The 20,756-nt window shown below is 35.0% G+C and overlaps 1 protein-coding gene across 1 annotated transcript in view; it reads right to left on the reverse strand.

Annotated features, from left to right (window-relative positions):
- LOC114327096 (protein Wnt-11b-1-like) overlaps positions 1-20,756 on the reverse strand; it is a 145,506-nt gene that overhangs the window by 44,125 nt on the left and 80,625 nt on the right. Inside the window, exon 2 of the mRNA XM_050648178.1 lies at positions 10,352-10,635. Within this exon, the coding sequence (XP_050504135.1) occupies positions 10,352-10,484 (133 nt within the window). The 5' untranslated portion in view covers positions 10,485-10,635. The remainder of the gene's footprint in view (positions 1-10,351; positions 10,636-20,756) is intronic.

Consider the following 20,756-nt stretch of genomic DNA (forward strand, 5'->3'; position numbering starts at 1 on the left):
TGTTCTGTAACTTTTTTCTACGCATTTCTAGGTATATGTAATGGTACATTTAGTAGAAAGAGAAGTCAATTATCTATAAAATGGTCTACTGTGTAAGGCCGTACGACTATTTTTAAACAAGTTAGGCTTTTTCAAGGTTTTATACTTTTAATGATTTTTGATATTTTTTATGATTATTTTTTAAATTTCTCATTATGACTTTTTTTCTTGTACATTTAGGTATATACATTCTGGAATAAAAAAAGCTTATTTTCTTTACTTTAAAATGGTGTATTGAAATCACCTCTAGAACTATTTTTAAAAAAGATATCCGTAGGATATCCAAGGGTATCCGTAATTTGAGAAAAATTTTAAAATTTTAATTTTTTTCAATTAGAAGAATATAATTGCATATTGTAACATAATTTTTAATTCCAAATAACTTTTCTTAATAACACTTTTCGATATTGTGAAATATAAAGGTACTTTACTCTTGAGCGACATTCATATTTTTTAACATACCTCGTACACTATTGATAAAATTTTATATTTGATGATTACATCTTAGGTTTAAGACTATGCAGAGCATTTTATAAAGAACAATTTTTTTCATAAAGTTAATAATAAAAAGTTTTCCATATGGTTCCAACTTAGTGGGACCTATTACATGTGTATATGTCAAACTTTGAAAAAGCATATCTTGTTTAAAAATAGACCTAGAGGTGATTGTAATACACCATTTTAAAGTAAAGAAAATAAGCTTTCCTTTTTATTGCACAATGTATATACCTAAATACACAATAAAAAATTTATAATGAGAAATTTAAAAATAATCGTAAAATATATAAAAAATCGTTAAATGTATAAAATTTTGAAAATCCATATCTTACTTAAAAATAGTCATACAGCCTTCTATGATAGACCGTTTTAAAGGTAATTGACTTTTCTTCCTACTTAATGTAACATTGTATATACCTAAAGCTGCGTAAAAAAAATTACAGAACAATGTTTGCGAAGTAACAAGGAAAATGGCCCAAAATTGTTGTGAGTGGCGAAATTTGAAAAATCATATTTTGGAAACTATAAATCATACAGGCTTTTACCCGTTGTCCTAGGTGAGCGACGGAAAACGACGCGACGCGATGCGATTCGATGCGATACGATGCGACCAGTAATTCACGCGATGTGTGGCTTATGTAGTGTCGCATCGCGTCGCTTTCCATCGCTTAATCTACGACAAACGTCACGATGTCAATTCATTCCTATTATTGGAAGTATATATAAGTATGGGGAAGTATACGGCAGTGTTACTAGAAAATTCATATTTTAAATACTTAGCTTTAAAAAATACCACAAACGAAGAAGAAAGACAACAAATATCATATATTTAGAGCGAAATAAATTTGGAGAGTTTCATCATTTATATTCGAAATTAAGAAATAATCCACGTTGGTTTAAAGAGTATTGTGGCTTATTACCAAGCACGTTTGATTATATTATTGCAGCTGTTATACCCAGTATTCAACTGTCAGTACGTAATTTTCAAAAACCAGTTTCTATTGAGGAGAGGCTGTTACTGACTTTAAGGTATGTTAATGATAAAACACTGGTACTATATAGTTACTATTAATTTTTATTTATTTAATAAACTATTGCGTAGCACAATTTAAATTGAAAAAAGCAATGGTGCTTGACGAAGTCTGCGATGATGATGATGATGATTAAGGTTGCGAAGTCTGGGATGATGATGATTGTTGTTGTGGCTCGAATTTTACTAATTCATTGAAAAGAATTTCTTATACGTTTGTCCGAAACAGAAGTTTATTTAGTGGCGGCAATGTTTTTAAATATGGTGATATAGATTTGAACCAATTCAGATCATCGTCATCCTGAACGTCCATGTCCTTCTTTAACAACTTAATTTTCTCTCTCTCAAGATTCATAAATACTTCTGAAATATCAGTGGGGTTTCTCTTCTTTTTTTCAACAGCAGCTTCAGATTGATAATGACGGGTTTGTGGACGCGACGTACCAACTGACTGGTTAATCTGGGACATTCCAGGTGTTAAATTATCATTTTCAGTTGGTTCCGTGGCATCTTGTTCTAGAGCAAATTGACCTTCAGTAGCATGGGCGACCGAATTGCTGTCATCTTCATGTTGTGTTTCAGTTTGATTTTTTGTAATAGTATCTGTATTACCCGATACTACTGTGGAATCTGACAAAACGGACATAATTGTGTCATCGTCAAGCATATCAGTTTCATCTAAAAATATCCTAGGAACGCTTGTGGCACTTGCACGTGGCTTTATAACTACTTCTAAAAATTTCATTGCCTCAAAATATGGCCAATCACCCCTGTACTCCCCCCCACCATTTTCAGCGTCAGCACCAGATCGTCTTTTAGGGATTTTTTTCAATTCTCTAGCAAAAGAATCACGTAGATTTTTCCACTTTTTTGGGCATCTGCACCTGTAATAGAAAAAAATACTAATAGAGATTTATTTTAGGTACTTGGTAACTGGTCCGCCATTTAGAAAACTAGCATTTAGTTTTCGAATATCTAGAACAGCAGTAGCCAATATTGTAAAACAAGTTTGCGTTACTATATGGGAGACTTTAGTGCAAAAACACATGCCAGTACCAACAGAGGACAAATCTCTGCATATAGCTAATGATTTTTGGCACAAGTGGCAATTTCCAAACTGCATTGGTTGCATAGATGGGAAGCATATCCGCATTAAGAAATCGAAAAAAAGCGTTTCCATGTATTACAATTACAAAGGATTTTTTTCCATTATTTTATTAGCCATTACAGACGCCAATTACAAATTTATTATGGTTGACATTGGTGCTTATGGTAAATATAATGATGCCGGAGTATTTGATACAGGTTTGTTCCGTCGTGCGATTGAATGTGGAAAAATAAAAGTACCAGCAAAAAATTTTTTGCCAAATTCCAATATTAAAGCTCCGTTCGTATGGCTTGGCCACTCTGCAATTCCGTTAAAAACTTATCTCTTAAAACCATTTCCAGACGCAAACACTGTTCCGGGAGATGATAAAGACCGTTTTAATTACAGATTGTCATGTGCCAGAATGGTTGTGGAGTGCTCTTTGGATCTATAGCGTCAAAATTTGGAATACTTAGCAGACCTATAGCTACTGATGTCGATAATGCAGTTCACATTGTAAAAGCTATAACTATAATTCATAACATTGCACGTGACCTTGAAGCTCCCCCTAATCAAACTTCATACTCAACTACTTTTCAGAGACAACAATCTCTTCGAAGATCACGGCGTTATAATAAAATGGGTGCGTTCAGACGACCATAGCGGCTGGCTGCCAGCAGAAATCGGCTGAGTGGTTGCATCCAGCCGTGATAGGGAAAGCTTAGTAAATCTCTCAGCGGCTGGCTTCCAGCGGTGACGTCTGACAGCTACTGCTGGCTCAGCTGTCCAGCCGCTGTGGTCGTCCGAACGCACCCGCCTCAACACGAGAAGCTTTGCAGACAAGAGATTTATTTTTAAATTTTTTTAAACACAACTAGATAAGTTAGTGGATTTCACCTTTATTACGAATATTAGTTAAACTTTCAATTATGTACTTACTAGTGCACCCAAGTCCATCAGCAACACGCTTCCAAGCTCTTCTTGCCAATAAACGATTTCTGTAATCTTTATATTTTTTATTCCACAATAGTTTTTGTTCTCGCACTACATTAATAAGGAGTTCTAGATCCATGTTTTTATAAAACTAGGACACTACTATTTGCTTTATAAATTCACTTCTTCACTCACAATGTGTCGTGTCCAACGAAATGTCAATACTGACATACTGTCGTGTCTCGTCGCGAACAAAACAAGTTCGCATTTCGTCGCGTCTTGTCGTAGACTGATTAACCCGAAAACGTAGGCCACACACATATACAACCATTTACTTGATATTTTCGCGTCGCGTCGCGTCGTGTCGCGTTGTCGCGTTTGTCGCTCACCCGTTGTCCTAGGTGAGCGACGGAAAACGACGCGACGCGATGCGATGCGTTGCGATGCGATGCGACCAGTAATTCACGCGACGTGTGGCTTATGTAGGGTCGCATCGCGTCGCTTTCCATCGCTCAATCTACGACAAACGTCACGATGTCAATTCATTCCTATTATTGGAAGTATATATAAGTATGGGGAAGTATACGGCAGTGTTACTAGAAAATTCATATTTTAAATACTTAGATTTAAAAAAATACCACAAACGAAGAAGAACGACAACAAATATCATATATTTAGAACGAAATAAATTTGGAGAGTTTCATCATTTATATTCGAAATTAAGAAATAATCCACGTTGGTTTAAAGAGTATTGTGGCTTATTACCAAGCACCTTTGATTATATTATTGCAGCTGTTAAACCCAGTATTCAACTGTCAGTAAGTAATTTTCAAAAACCAATTTCTATTGAGGAGAGGCTGTTACTGACTTTCAGGTATGTTAATGATAAAACACTGGTACTATATAGTTATTATTAATTTTTATTTATTTAATAAACTATTGCGTAGCACAATTTAAATTGAAAAAAGCAATGGTGCTTGACGAAGTCTGGGATGATGATGATGATTAAGGTTGCGAAATCTGGGATGATGATGATTGTTGTTGTGGCTCGAATTTTGCTAATTCATTGAAAACAATTTCTTGTACGTTTGTCCGAAACAGAAGTTTATTTAGTGGTGGCAATTTTTTTAAATATGGTGATATAGATTTGAACCAATTCAGATCATCGTCATCCTGAACGTCCATGTCCTTCTTTAACAACTTAATTTTCCCTCTCTCTCTCAAGATTCATAAATACTTCTGAAACATCAGTGTGGTTCCTCTTCTTTTTTTCAACAGCAGCTTCAGATTGATTATGACGGGTTTGTGGACGCGACGTACCAACTGACTGGTTAATCTGGGACATTCCAGGTGTTAAATTATCATTTTCAGTTGGTTCCATGGCATCTTGTTCTAGAGCAAATTGACCTTCAGTAGCATGAGCGACCGAATTGCTGTCATCTTCATGTTGTGTCTCAGTTTGATTTTCTGTAATAGTATCTGTATTACCCGATACTACTGTGGAATCTGACAAAACGGACATAATTGTGTCATCGTCAAGCATATCTGTTTCATCTAAAAATATCCTAGGAACGCTTGTGGCACTTGCACGTGGCTTTAAAACTACTTCTAAAAATTTCATCGCCTCAAAATATGGCCAATCACCCCTGTACTCCCCCCCACCATTTTCAGCGTCAGCACCAGATCGTCTTTTAGGGATTTTTTTCAATTCTCTTGCAAAAGAATCACGTAGATTTTTCCACTTTTTTTGGGCATCTGCACCTCTAATAGAAAAAAATACTAATAGAGATTTATTTTAGGTACTTGGTAACTGGTACGCCGTTTAGAAAACTAGCATTTAGTTTTCGCATATCAAAAACAGCAGTAGCCAATATTGTAAAACAAGTTTGCGTTACTATATGGGAGAATTTAGTGCAAAAACACATGCCAGTACCAACAGAGGACAAATTTCTGCATATAGCTAATGATTTTTGGCAGAAGTGGCAATTTCCAAACTGCATTGGTTGCATAGATGGGAAGCATATCCGCATTAAGAAACCGAAAAAAAGCGGTTCCATGTATTACAATTACAAAGGATTTTTTTCCATTATTTTATTAGCCATTACAGACGCCAATTACAAATTTCTTATGGTTGACATTGGTGCTTATGGTAAAGATAATGATGCCGGAGTATTTGATACAGGTTTGTTCCGTCGTGCGATTGAATGTGGAAAGTACCAGCAAAAGATTTTTTGCCAAGTTCCAATATTAAAGCTCCGTTCGTATTGCTTGGCGACTCTGCATTTCCGTTAAAAACTTATCTCTTAAAACCATTTCCAGACGCAAACACTGTTCCGGGAGATGATAAAGACCGTTTTAATTACAGATTGTCACGTGCCAGAATGGTTGTGGAGTGTTCCTTTGGATCTTTAGCGTCAAAATTTGGAATACTTAGCAGACCTATAGCTACTGATGTCGATAATGCAATTCACATTGTAAAGCTATAACTATAATTCATAACATTGCACGTGACCTTGAAGCTCCCTCTAATCAAACTTCATACTCAACTACTTTTCAGAGACAACAATCTCTTCGAAGATCACGGCGCTATAATGACTCAACACGAGAAGCTTTGCAGACAAGACATTTATTTTTAAATTTTTTTAAACACAACTAGATAAGTTAGTGGATTTCACCTTTATTACGAATATTAGTTAAACTTTCAATTATGTACTTACTAGTGCACCCAAGTCCATCAGCAACACGCTTCCAAGCTCTTCTTGCCAATAAACGATTTCTGTAATCTTTATATTTTTTATTCCACAATAGTTTTTGTTCTCGCACTACATTAATAAGGAGTTCTAGATCCATGTTTTTATAAAACTAGGACACTACTATTTGCTTTATAAATTCACTTCTTCACTCACAATGTGTCGTGTCCAACGAAATGTCAATACTGACATACTGTCGTGTCTCGTCGCGAACAAAACAAGTTCGCATTTCGTCGCGTCTTGTCGTAGACTGATTAACCCGAAAACGTAGGCCACACACATATACAACCATTTACTTGATATTTTCGCGTCGCGTCGCGTCGTGTCGCGTTGTCGCGTTTGTCGCTCACCCGTTGTCCTAGGTGAGCGACGGAAAACGACGCGACGCGATGCGATGCGTTGCGATGCGATGCGACCAGTAATTCACGCGACGTGTGGCTTATGTAGGGTCGCATCGCGTCGCTTTCCATCGCTCAATCTACGACAAACGTCACGATGTCAATTCATTCCTATTATTGGAAGTATATATAAGTATGGGGAAGTATACGGCAGTGTTACTAGAAAATTCATATTTTAAATACTTAGATTTAAAAAAATACCACAAACGAAGAAGAACGACAACAAATATCATATATTTAGAACGAAATAAATTTGGAGAGTTTCATCATTTATATTCGAAATTAAGAAATAATCCACGTTGGTTTAAAGAGTATTGTGGCTTATTACCAAGCACCTTTGATTATATTATTGCAGCTGTTAAACCCAGTATTCAACTGTCAGTAAGTAATTTTCAAAAACCAATTTCTATTGAGGAGAGGCTGTTACTGACTTTCAGGTATGTTAATGATAAAACACTGGTACTATATAGTTATTATTAATTTTTATTTATTTAATAAACTATTGCGTAGCACAATTTAAATTGAAAAAAGCAATGGTGCTTGACGAAGTCTGGGATGATGATGATGATTAAGGTTGCGAAATCTGGGATGATGATGATTGTTGTTGTGGCTCGAATTTTGCTAATTCATTGAAAACAATTTCTTGTACGTTTGTCCGAAACAGAAGTTTATTTAGTGGTGGCAATTTTTTTAAATATGGTGATATAGATTTGAACCAATTCAGATCATCGTCATCCTGAACGTCCATGTCCTTCTTTAACAACTTAATTTTCCCTCTCTCTCTCAAGATTCATAAATACTTCTGAAACATCAGTGTGGTTCCTCTTCTTTTTTTCAACAGCAGCTTCAGATTGATTATGACGGGTTTGTGGACGCGACGTACCAACTGACTGGTTAATCTGGGACATTCCAGGTGTTAAATTATCATTTTCAGTTGGTTCCATGGCATCTTGTTCTAGAGCAAATTGACCTTCAGTAGCATGAGCGACCGAATTGCTGTCATCTTCATGTTGTGTCTCAGTTTGATTTTCTGTAATAGTATCTGTATTACCCGATACTACTGTGGAATCTGACAAAACGGACATAATTGTGTCATCGTCAAGCATATCTGTTTCATCTAAAAATATCCTAGGAACGCTTGTGGCACTTGCACGTGGCTTTAAAACTACTTCTAAAAATTTCATCGCCTCAAAATATGGCCAATCACCCCTGTACTCCCCCCCACCATTTTCAGCGTCAGCACCAGATCGTCTTTTAGGGATTTTTTTCAATTCTCTTGCAAAAGAATCACGTAGATTTTTCCACTTTTTTTGGGCATCTGCACCTCTAATAGAAAAAAATACTAATAGAGATTTATTTTAGGTACTTGGTAACTGGTACGCCGTTTAGAAAACTAGCATTTAGTTTTCGCATATCAAAAACAGCAGTAGCCAATATTGTAAAACAAGTTTGCGTTACTATATGGGAGAATTTAGTGCAAAAACACATGCCAGTACCAACAGAGGACAAATTTCTGCATATAGCTAATGATTTTTGGCAGAAGTGGCAATTTCCAAACTGCATTGGTTGCATAGATGGGAAGCATATCCGCATTAAGAAACCGAAAAAAAGCGGTTCCATGTATTACAATTACAAAGGATTTTTTTCCATTATTTTATTAGCCATTACAGACGCCAATTACAAATTTCTTATGGTTGACATTGGTGCTTATGGTAAAGATAATGATGCCGGAGTATTTGATACAGGTTTGTTCCGTCGTGCGATTGAATGTGGAAAGTACCAGCAAAAGATTTTTTGCCAAGTTCCAATATTAAAGCTCCGTTCGTATTGCTTGGCGACTCTGCATTTCCGTTAAAAACTTATCTCTTAAAACCATTTCCAGACGCAAACACTGTTCCGGGAGATGATAAAGACCGTTTTAATTACAGATTGTCACGTGCCAGAATGGTTGTGGAGTGTTCCTTTGGATCTTTAGCGTCAAAATTTGGAATACTTAGCAGACCTATAGCTACTGATGTCGATAATGCAATTCACATTGTAAAGCTATAACTATAATTCATAACATTGCACGTGACCTTGAAGCTCCCTCTAATCAAACTTCATACTCAACTACTTTTCAGAGACAACAATCTCTTCGAAGATCACGGCGCTATAATGACTCAACACGAGAAGCTTTGCAGACAAGACATTTATTTTTAAATTTTTTTAAACACAACTAGATAAGTTAGTGGATTTCACCTTTATTACGAATATTAGTTAAACTTTCAATTATGTACTTACTAGTGCACCCAAGTCCATCAGCAACACGCTTCCAAGCTCTTCTTGCCAATAAACGATTTCTGTAATCTTTATGTTTTTTATTCCACAATAGTTTTTGTTCTCACACTGCATTAATAAGGAGTTCTAGATCCATGTTTTTATAAAACTAGAACACTACTATTTGCTTTATAAACTCACTTCTTCACTCACAATGTGTCGTGTCCAACGAACTGTCAATACTGACATACTGTCGTGTCTCGTCGCGAACAAAACAAGTTCGCATTTCGTCGCGTCTTGTCGTAGACTGATTAACCCGAAAACGTAGGCCACACACATATACAACCATTTACTTGATATTTTCGCGTCGCGTCGCGTCGTGTCGCGTTGTCGCGTTTGTCGCTCACGTAGGACAACGGGTCACGTAGGACAACGGGTTTTTTCACCAAACGTCATTTTAAAGAGGAAGGATGGAAGTTTTTTTTCTGTGAAGCAATGCCTATACCTATATCTTCGTGGAAAAAAGTTATAGGGCAAGAAACAAAAATGCTACCTTTCGTGTTTTTTTCTTGCTTTTCTTTTGAATATAATTTTGTAAAAAAAATTATTTTTGACTTTAAAATGTGATATTTCGATAGTAAATTTAACCTAAAAAATTTTTCCTGTAGACGTGTTTGTACCAAACGTGCATAGAACTCACCCTAATTCGCCCTGAGCCTAGGGACTAATTCACCCCTTTCTTAAAAACGCACCCCCGTAAATGGTAGCACTCCGCGGTTTTTTCATATTTAGAGGTCCATTGACTATATGAAATAATAAAACCCCGTTAACGTTGTAGTTCCTTTCTAAAATACATAATCAATAGCCTACATCCAGATTTAGCAGATTTTGATTCTAAGGCCACATAATATTGTCCAAGTTCCTCATTTTTAACTGCTTTTAGGCACAATTAAAGCACTATAAGTGGGTATTCAAACATTTTGATAGGAAAACTAATGGACATAGCAAGGTTTGATTCTGACGTCAACATTCCACTGATATTTTAAAGCAGATTTAGAAGGTTTTGAGCCGAAATCTTATGCCTGTATATTTCAAAATATACATGAACTTGGAAAATGTACAAAAAAAGGGATAACGAAAAATTTAGGATTTAGCAGGTTTTGATTGTGACGGGCTCCATGTGATGATATTGGAAAAAATGAATTGTGGGATCGGTGCACTACCTGCGGAATTTGGGCACCTTCTGAATGTTCGAGCACAGAGAGCTCTAAAGATATATTTGTGACTTTTGTTTGTGCAAGCAGAGCTCTTTTACCATTTTTGTTCTTGTTTTTGTTAATAATATATAAAATACAATTACCTCTGGTTAAATCTGGTGTAAGGAATGGAGCAGTAACAATTGAGGAACAATTCCATCTTCTATCCCTAAAAACTGATTTACATGTTTCTGAAGCTAAAACAGCAGCAGCTTGTACATAAGGCATGATTTCCATAGAATGCCTGCATAATTTTGCTTGAATTTTTACAAAACCATATCTTCGTCTAGCTATCGTGCAAGGAGATCTCACACCCGATCTGATTCCTCTTCCAGGATTGCTATTTAAAGATGAGAAGTTCCATTGCAGGTGCGAATGTTGTAGTGACCTGCAACAAATGGAAATAATGTATGTATAAATGATATATATACAAGTTAAATATACAGACTGTAATATACACATATGTCCAAAAGTTTGGAATATTGGAATACTTCATCTTTTTATTGATTTTTATGCATAAACTTTTCTGAATAATTAAACATCATTTTGCTTCAATTCTCAACAATACTAAATAAATCTCAAAACCAGACAAACGTTATGCAAAAAAAAATGATTTATTCTCTTAGAGTGAAAAAAATTACAATGTACAACTTACATTTAAGGGAATGGGTACGTATTTTCAGCTGCAATGCTATTCAAATGGGGATTGATTTTTTTCGAATCCTGAGAAAACTAATAAGTATTTTTGAAAAATTTAAAAGCGGAATGAAACATTACATTAATAGCGAGGGCCGAAAGTCCCCGAGAACTTCTATAATGTTTATTTTAATGAGTTACAGGGGTGAAAAACTAAGAGAAAATTTAGTGTGATTGTTAATTTTAAATATCTCATTCAAAATAAACTTTTTATTTATTCTAGGGGACTCTAGGCCCTCTGAAATAATTTAGTCTTTCATTCTGCGTTTAAATTTTTCAAAAATATTTACTGGTTTTTTCAGGATTCGAAAAAAATGGACACAATGTCCGTGGTAATATTTTCCAAATCTATCTTTGTCTTACAACGCACTTAGTCCAGTAGAATATTGTCAGCATATTGTCAGTCAGACAGTGACAATCAGTGACAATTTTAAATATTGGACATGGCATCGGGAATATTTTAAATTGTTGATTAAATAATTGATACATATATAGTGTATTTGATAAAAATAATTGATTTAAGACGTGAACTTAATAAAAAGTTATTTATTGTGTATTATTTGTGGAAGATCCAAGCACATAATACATCAGGATATATATTCTGTGATCCAAGTATTTTGTTGTTAAAGATGTTCAAAATTGTAAGCGTTCCATAGTAACAATATATTATTAAAAAATCAATTAAACACTTTTCCCCTTTTCTCGATTGAGTATTAGTTTTTGTGGTACATATAAATTATTACAATCACTGAATACATAGTTATACACAGTATATAGAATACACAAAATTATCAGTAGTAATTGAACAAGAGCTCTAAAATTATCGAATTTTTCCCGAGTGACACTTTGACAGTTTTAATTTCACGACCCGAAGGGGAGTGAAATTATGTCAAAGTGTAACGAGGGCAAAAATTCAATAATAATTTTAGAGATCGAGTGCAATTTGTTGCGATTATTTCATGAATAAAACTGTTCAAAACCAAAATTATATTGTAATTTATTTATGTAAGTACAAATTAGTACAATTAAACACACAGTTGTTATAAATATTTGACGGTTGAAAGTCATCACTTTTTTAATTTTTAAAACATTAATTGCCATTAATGCCACTGAATGTATTTTTTCGAAGCAACGAAGGGCATCTGACGTAATATACTTGACGACGGGATATTATCAAAAATTATCGGGTATAATATCACAAGAGAGTGAGAATAAATTGAAAATAATGCGACAGTTTTTCGAAAATTTGTTGTCTGGCAATATTGCCCAATGACAACAAATTTGAGTAAAAATGAAGCATTATTTTCTTATTTTTTCTTACTGTCGTGTGATATTCGTAAGATTATTTTTTAATACGTATATTATGGATATTTTCTTAAATGTGACAGTTGTCAAAACTAGGAAACTGGTTGCCATTAAACAGAAACAATCTACTTAAAAAATTAAAAAATCTATAAGCGCCATCTACACGATAATTATTGTGAAAGTATCCGAAGTAAGCAATTAATATTTCATTAATAGAATGTTAAAATGATTAGCAAAATCTTTAAAAAATCGATTACAATTTAATTACTTTTTTGCGTTGTAAATATTAAGCGATAACAATTAAATAACAAATTTAAAAATTACCGGTGAAAGTTGCATTAGTAATCTGCTAGGAGCGACACCAGCGAAGCTCAGAGCGTATTGGTCAGAATCTCTTATGAATGAAATAATCACATTTATTAACTGAATGAATAATTTGCAATTATACAAACAACAGTTATCCAAGAACATTCAAAAGCCATCTCTTTAAGTTAATGATGACATTTTCAAGTAGAATGACATTATAGTAATGTTTACATATCCATACCAGTATGAATTTTACTACACGTAATTTGCCGTGTAAAGACAGAAAAAGTAGGGATAGCCGTAAAATATTTGCGAATTATGTACCGATGGCCTTAAAAATAAATTAGTATAGAAAAAAATAATTTTCAATAAAAATAATAATTAGTATTTCCTTCATTGACCTGCATACACGCCTGTAGGCGATTTGGCATGCTGCCGATTAAGTGGTCGAGCTGGGCTTGCGGAATTCTCTCCCATTCTTCACGAGCAGCATCTTTTAGTTCTCAAGTGTAATAGGGGGATTATTTCGCTTCTTGATGCGTGTTTTGAGAATCTCCAAGCATGTTCAATAACGTTCATGTCAGGGCCACTGTAATGTAGATATTCCTTCTTCTTCCAGAAAATTTTGTACTGCTGTTGTTCGATGAGGAGGTGCGTTGTCATGCATAAACACAAATTCATTACCTACTGCCCCTCGGAATAGACGTACGACAGGATTTAAGACTTCCTCGATGTACACAGCACCAGCGACTCCTCTCTCCAGAACCAGCAGTGACGTCCGTGTACCACTCATAATACCACCCCAAACCATAATACTGTCACTTTTAAATGGGACACGCGGTTGGGCTGTTTCTAGTCGGGCTTGTCATCCTGGGGCCCTCCAAACCAGTGTTCTTCGCGAATCAGATACCAAGCCAATTTTTGACTCATCAGAGGACATCACGTTATTCCAGTTAGGACCATGATTCACCATTTCTCTAGCACATTGCAACCTTACTATTTTGTGTTGATAGGTTAGTTTAGGATCATTTAAGGGTCTTCTACGATACAAATTTACCGCATTTAGTCTGCGTGTTATTGTTTGCCGTGAAATATTCAGTCCTTGAAGCCTAGAAATTCCTCTGGATATCAGGGCCGTAACTACGATGTTGGGGGCCCCGGGGCAAATGTGATCTGGGGGCCCCCTATCGGGAGGTCTGGGGAATTTACCCCCAGCGCAAGGGAGGTCAGGAAAAATGTTTGATATTTAACCCCTTGAAAGCGCATTTTCTCTCCTATGTGAACACCACACTCTCTTCTTTCTTTTTTTTTTTCAGCATGTCCTGCAATAACTATAAAATTAGCAGCGCTAATTATTACAGCTTCATCTGTATCTGACATTGCGGACGGATTATCAACGAATGCGTTCGTTCGCTATTATACAATGTAAATGGTCTTACTTTGTACCGAACGAATAACCAAGCGCACACCTACGAATTCGTTCTTTCGTTCGTGTTCACTCTGATTTAAAAGCACCTTAAGGTGCCTTAAGCTACTGCAGTGTGAGCCAAGCACACCCAGTGAAGCTGGTCAGTTTACTGGTGGGACTGATCCTAATGTGCCCATTTTATTTTATGTATACCTTTATTTTCAATATGTGGTTCCTTTCACGTACCAAGATGTGGTCTGTGGTAAATTGATTAAGACAAAGTAGCTGGGACCTGGGGTCCCTATTCCGGTTGCATTTTAGTTTTTATTTCGCCAAAATAACTAATTTCCTCAGTCACAATTTATATGTTTACGAAAGGTCTCGGGGGCCCCAGCTTAGCCCGGGCCCCCCTCTTTCAATGGCATTTTAGGTTTTATTACGCCGAAATAACTAATTTCTTAAGCAATAATTTAAATTTTTATGTCAAGGCCTCAGGGGCCCTGTTTTGTTCCAATTGCATTTTAGTCTAAAAGACTAATTTCCCCCAGTGAAAAATTAAAACTATGTTGCGGTCTTTTTAAAATTGTGTCAGTTGAAAATATTTCGTTGGGATCGGCTTTTAAAATACATATTTTTATTTTCCTCGTTACAATCTATGCACGGGGCCCCCTTGGTCGGGGGCCCCGGGGCACTGCCCCGGTTGCCCCAATGGTAGTTACGGCCCTGCTGGATATACCACTTGTAGATTTCAGACGATTTCTTCGAGTTATCAATGTTATCTGCCGGTCTTGTGCTGCTGTAGTACATCGAGTTCTACCACTTCTGGGACTATTCTTGACGTCATTAATTTGTATCTTGTAATTTTTTTTAAATTATCGATACAGCACTCTGAGTAACATTAACAATATTCGCGATATCACTTTGACTAAAGCCCTCGTGTAACAAAGTAATGACTCTAGATCTTCCAAAATTAGATATCACGTTTCTAGGCATTTTTAAACGGCTCGATTCAAATTTAAACAAAGACTAAAATAATGTGTAAATGCGCTAATCGGTTGAATGCGACCAAAATGATACAAAAACGATTCAAAGTTTTTATTATTTTCATTTAAAAACGCTCTAGAATGAATATCAACAACAGTTTTTAAACCACCATAGGCGTAGATAGAACTATTATTTGTATGTATTCCAAACTTTTGGACATGTGTGTATTTCCACCATTTAAAATTAACAAGTAATTGGACTTTGTAAGTCCTAGGTTTTCACTCAAAGTGACCGAAAGTAGAACCGGAAGTCGATATTTGAACTCTCCGTGTAACTTTGCGTCGATTGATATACGATTTCACTAATTTTGAGTCATTTTTACTAAACTTTCGACCATAACTGTTTAAACGGAAATGACTTTAAAACCGGAACTAACGATTCAAGCTCGACTTTTCAATACGCTTCGATTGATATGAAACATGTAATATTTCTGCGACTATAATATGGCACTTCCGGTTAGAACTTTTTAACTTAACTGGAAATGAAATAAAAAATAAAAGTATACATTTGTTCTTATCTTGCGAAGGCACGTAAACTGTACTTCCGGTTACAACTCTAAAACCAGAAGTCCGAGGTCAGATTTCTCGATTTTCTCTTCTTTAATACCCTCCTTGGGTTATAATCTTTTATTCGACACCTCATACTTTGTGATTCTATCTGTATTAATAACGGACGAGTTATATTCGCGAACAGACGAACAGACAATCATGAAACCGGAAGTATATATTTGCTCTCGTGTAGCTAAGGCGCGTCGAATAATATATAGCTTGTACTATTCCGGCGGCTTTAAAACAGTACTTCCGGTTGCATTTCTAAAACCGGAAATCCCAGTTCAAATTTCTCAGCCTTAATATCATCCTTGGGTTATAAGCTTTCATTCGACACCTCGTTTGTCATTCTACCTGATATAATGACGGAGGAGTTCTGTTTACGGACAGACAGACGGACAGACGGACGGGCGGACAGGCGGAATAAATCAACGTTTTCACATTTTGTCAAAAATGGGTGTAAACAATAATGAAGAATAAGATCGAAGAATCCACAAGAATGGAGATCAAGCACCTTAATACTTCTCTTCAAAATGGGAGAAAAATAGAATAGAATTACACAGAAATTAATTTATTAAACACAACATTTAAATTCACAACCAAAGTTATATCAAACTGAATAAAATAATAACATTAGCAGAAGAACAACAAGGTTTTAGGTCGGGAATATTATGTACTGACGCTATATTTATAATGAGGTAAGTTCAAGAAAAATAATTACCATAGAACAAACCGGCATATTTATGTTTAGTGGATCTTAAGAAAGCATTTGACATGGTCAAATTAAAGGACGTTATTGATTTATTGTACACAAGAGAGATACCTCTAGGAATAATTAACACGATTGAAAATATCTTCCAGAACAACACAATAAAACTAAAAGTAGAAAAGAACAAATTGACCCAATTGGCTGGTAAGAAAAGACAAGGGATTCCCTGAGTCCTCTATTGCTCAGCTTGATCATAGATGGAATAATAAAAAAATTAAGAACTAAAAAAAGGATACCAAATAAGAGAAAAACAACTTACAATAATAATAACCTGGGAGGTAGTGCCAAATTTGACCGGAGCATTTTAGCATGGCTGTTTTCTATTTATTTAGTTAGGTGTTCCAATGCTTATTAGTAAATGATGTGTTAGCTGGCCCATATCTGGGGATTTTAGACAAGAAAAGGTAGAATGTGAAACTTGATGGAAAAACGCTATAACTTATATGTCAAATATTTATCTCCGTGACTTACGTGTATAATATGGCGTAGAACACCTAGCTACTGGCTTTCACCCAGGAGACTCGGGTTCAATTCCTGGCGTTGGAGATTTTTTTTGTTTTTAAAATTGACATTGTGATTTGAAAAATAATTATTTTTTGATAATACCACGTTTTTATTATTTATACGACACAATATAAAAAAGTCTGTATGTATGTCTTTTATAGAATCGTAAACTATGCATTTGATCATAGATTGATATTATGGTTGACCTTAATAAGCAAAGTTGTTATACATGAACTCCTGAAGCTTTCTTGATCAAAGGCATAGTTTACGATTCTATAAAGGCGGGTATACATATGCGCTCTGCTCGGTGTGCGAGCCGCTCGCGCGCAGCATATTTGTAAGATTAGTACGTGTTTTCAAGTGGCACACAAACGGCTGGCACACGGCGCACCACGATCTAACTTCTGTCGGCTTTTCAACAAATGCTTTGATGGTTCGCAATACGTATTTGGACGGGTTTACCAGTGTATTGTTGGTTTTGGGGCGCCTGAGTTGAATATTTGTTAGTAATGGAGTGGTCAGAAGGAAATATCAAACTTATTGATGTTTACCGTGGAAAATGAAAATGAGGTGATGGACATTGAATATATTTAAACATGTTAGCTTGCAACCCCCAACTTGCAACCAACTTGCAACCATCTTGCAACCAACTTACAACCAACTTGCAACCAACTTGCAACCAACTTGCAACGAACTTGTAACCAACGTGCAACCAACTTGCAACTCAACTTGCAACCAATCGGAATGAAACCAAACACTTCTCGATGAGAATTTTTTTTTAACGTCCATCGTTTATTGCAATCTGTCTGATCACAAACAATAAGCAATACATATAATTATTGAAAAATAACACAGATGGAAGCCGCCCAGTGGCGAGCACCCAGTAAGACATATAACATTATAATTTTAAAATAAGACATAACAATCACTTGGAACATAATACATAAATTAAATTTAGTATACCTAGTGGACAGTTCAGACAATAAAAATATGATTATTAAAAGTCTAAGGAACATGAATAAAAATACGAAAGAAGTTTAAAAAATCACTAAAACTAAAACATGATTATTTCACTGCACTATGACACTGCACTCTGTTGTTGCTCTAATGTCCAGATGTACTAGAGGTCCAAAGGGTCAGGTCTTTTAATCGTCTTTCATGAGAAATGTTGAGCAGGTCCGTGGCGAGTGGATTTGATGGCAGGATAGTCTGGTCTTATATCTAGATGAGAATAGGAGAAGCTACTCCCGACGTCGGCCGATATCGGATCTGATCTGATCGGAGAAAAACGGATCCAATGTAGGCACCCACATTTAATACTAATTATCTACAATTACTAAATGTTCGTAAGTTTCCTCTGGATCGCGGAAGGTTCGTCAAAATGAAAAATTTTAACGAACATTAACCGCGCCATGAACGCGCCGCGCTCACACGGCGCGGAGTTCGCGGCGCGGATATGTATCTCCGCTTTTTAGGGACATACAGACAAACATTCATTTTTATACCTATATTATAGAGAACAGGGAAAGATAGAGATGGCTATTAAAAAATGGGGGTTGGTGATAAAAAAGTGAAAAATTAGGGTTGTATGTATCTTTTGGTTCTACATCATATAAAATTAAGAAAAAACAGTTTGTACAAAAAAATTAAAAATAATGTCGGGGTAGATATTTCTGGTTTAAAAAAGTAGATTCGTACTAACTCAGTAAGCTTCAGGGGTTCATGTACCTACAATAACTTTGCTTATTAAGGTCAATCATAATATGATCAAATGCATAGTTTACGTTTACGATTCTATAAAAAACACACAGACTTTTTTATATTGTGTCGTATAAATAATAAAAACGAGGTATTATCAAAAAATAATTATTTTTCAAATCAAAATGTCAATTTTAAAAACAAAAAAAATTCCAACGCCAGGAATTGAACCCGAGTCCCCTGCTTGAAAGCCAGTAGCTAGGTATTCTAGTCCATTATACACGTGAGTCCCGGAGATACAGTTGAGTGCCTGAATCTTTACCCGTGCGTCATCATTTAAAGCATACGAAATAAGTCGATGATAAGTCGGAAATTGAAATTTACTAAACGCAACCTCAAGTGGCAGTATGTGACTTGCATGGTAAATGAATTTGTAAAATTAATATCGGTTAACTACCACGGCGTCAGGAATTTTTTAAAATTAACATTAATTTTTGGTGCTACGCGCAGGACAGCGGTGTTCGATTCACATAAGTTGATTTCCACCAAAATTTCTTTAAATCGTTATAATATAATATAATATTTTCTAACTCTATATTTTGTTGTATTTTAATATTTTAATTCCACAAAAATCAAACTAATTTGATTATTGTTTGTGAAATATTGTTTAAACAATTGCATATGTTTAAAAATAATAAACTTTTATTCTCCAAGTTAAAATATATGAACAAAGAAAGTTTTTGCTAAAGAAAGTGTAATTTCAAAGGACAAAGTATGTGTTTTTATTTGGCAATAAACAAATTCATTTATTTATATCGAAATGTACTAAAAATTAAAATTTATCAATCATTATCAAAGGTCATTGAATGCCCAATCAGAGCAAACGTATCCGCTGTCCTGCGCGTAGCACCAAAAATTAATGTTTATTTAAAAAAAAAATTCCTGACGCTCTAGTAGTTAACCGATTTTAATTTTGAAAATTGTTAATGAAAGGCACAGTATTATTCTATAAGTAAAAAAAATTCAAGTTGCTGTCTGCCTTATTTTCAGTCCTGTAACATTTTGAAAAAATGAATTTTTTTTGCGAAAGCTGGATTGCAAAATTTATTTTGCGAAATCTGGTAAACCGATTTTAATGAAATTTACAGTGTTGTTTTACTGTATCATGAAGTTTTTCTGGATAAAATATGAAGGTCCTAAGTATAGCATAAATGGTTGAAAAACGTAATATGCGAATACTTATTTTTTTATGTTTTTTTCGCAATTATTGCAATTTTGCAACAAGGGTGACAATTTTTAAAATTTCTAACTAATCATATACTGTAGGAAATTTAATTACGCAACTTTTATGTTAGTGCAATTTTTCTCGAAAATGAATACTTTTAAAGTTATAATTAAAAAACCAAGAAAAAAATCGAATTTTTCCTTCATTTTTTGATATTTTGATTATTTACACAATGTTCCGGACCTTTTTGAGTTTGAGGATAACTCAAATATTATTATATGAGTTATTTCCAAGCATTGTCTGCAAAAAAATATGAGTCACCTCTCAACATCCAAATGTACTAATATTTTTACAGATGCGCCCTTGTCTATAATAGAACAAGTGATATCTAGACATCACACTATCTGGCTACGGAAAGCTCGAAACAGAAGTGGAAGATCAAGTCAATAGAGCAAACAGAGCTTCAGCTTGCCTGAATTAAACAATGTGGAGAAATAAAAATATCGAGAAAGAAATGAAAGGCAAAATTTACAACAAAACAGTCATTAGACGTATAATAACATACGCGTCAGAAACACGGCATGACACAGAGAGAACAAAAAGAATGCTAGAAACAGCTGAGATAAAAACCCATCGAAAAATCGATAGTAAGACATTAGGGGAGAGAGCTAGAAGAAGATCGAAGAAAAGAGCATCCGGGCAGAAGACAATGTATTTTTTTGTTTTGGTCTCCAATGCATCTAATATGATTTTAAAAAATTTTACTTTCGTTGCTCTATGTGTGGCTATTTTATATACCTGCCTAATGCAAGGTTCAGCAAACAGACTTGTGTTATTACCATCTTTCTTAATTTATTATTTTGTCTTATTTTCTATAGTTTTTGTGAATTTCAAAGATCCTATTAATTTCACAATCACAATCTTTATCGGAAGAGTGGGAGTAGATTTGAATTCCCTCTTCAAATATCCGTTACCAACAACTGCAACGAACAGTTATTAACGATCT

Source organism: Diabrotica virgifera, chromosome 4 (assembly GCF_917563875.1).
Source record: "Diabrotica virgifera virgifera chromosome 4, PGI_DIABVI_V3a".
Classification (NCBI taxonomy): domain Eukaryota; kingdom Metazoa; phylum Arthropoda; class Insecta; order Coleoptera; family Chrysomelidae; genus Diabrotica; species Diabrotica virgifera.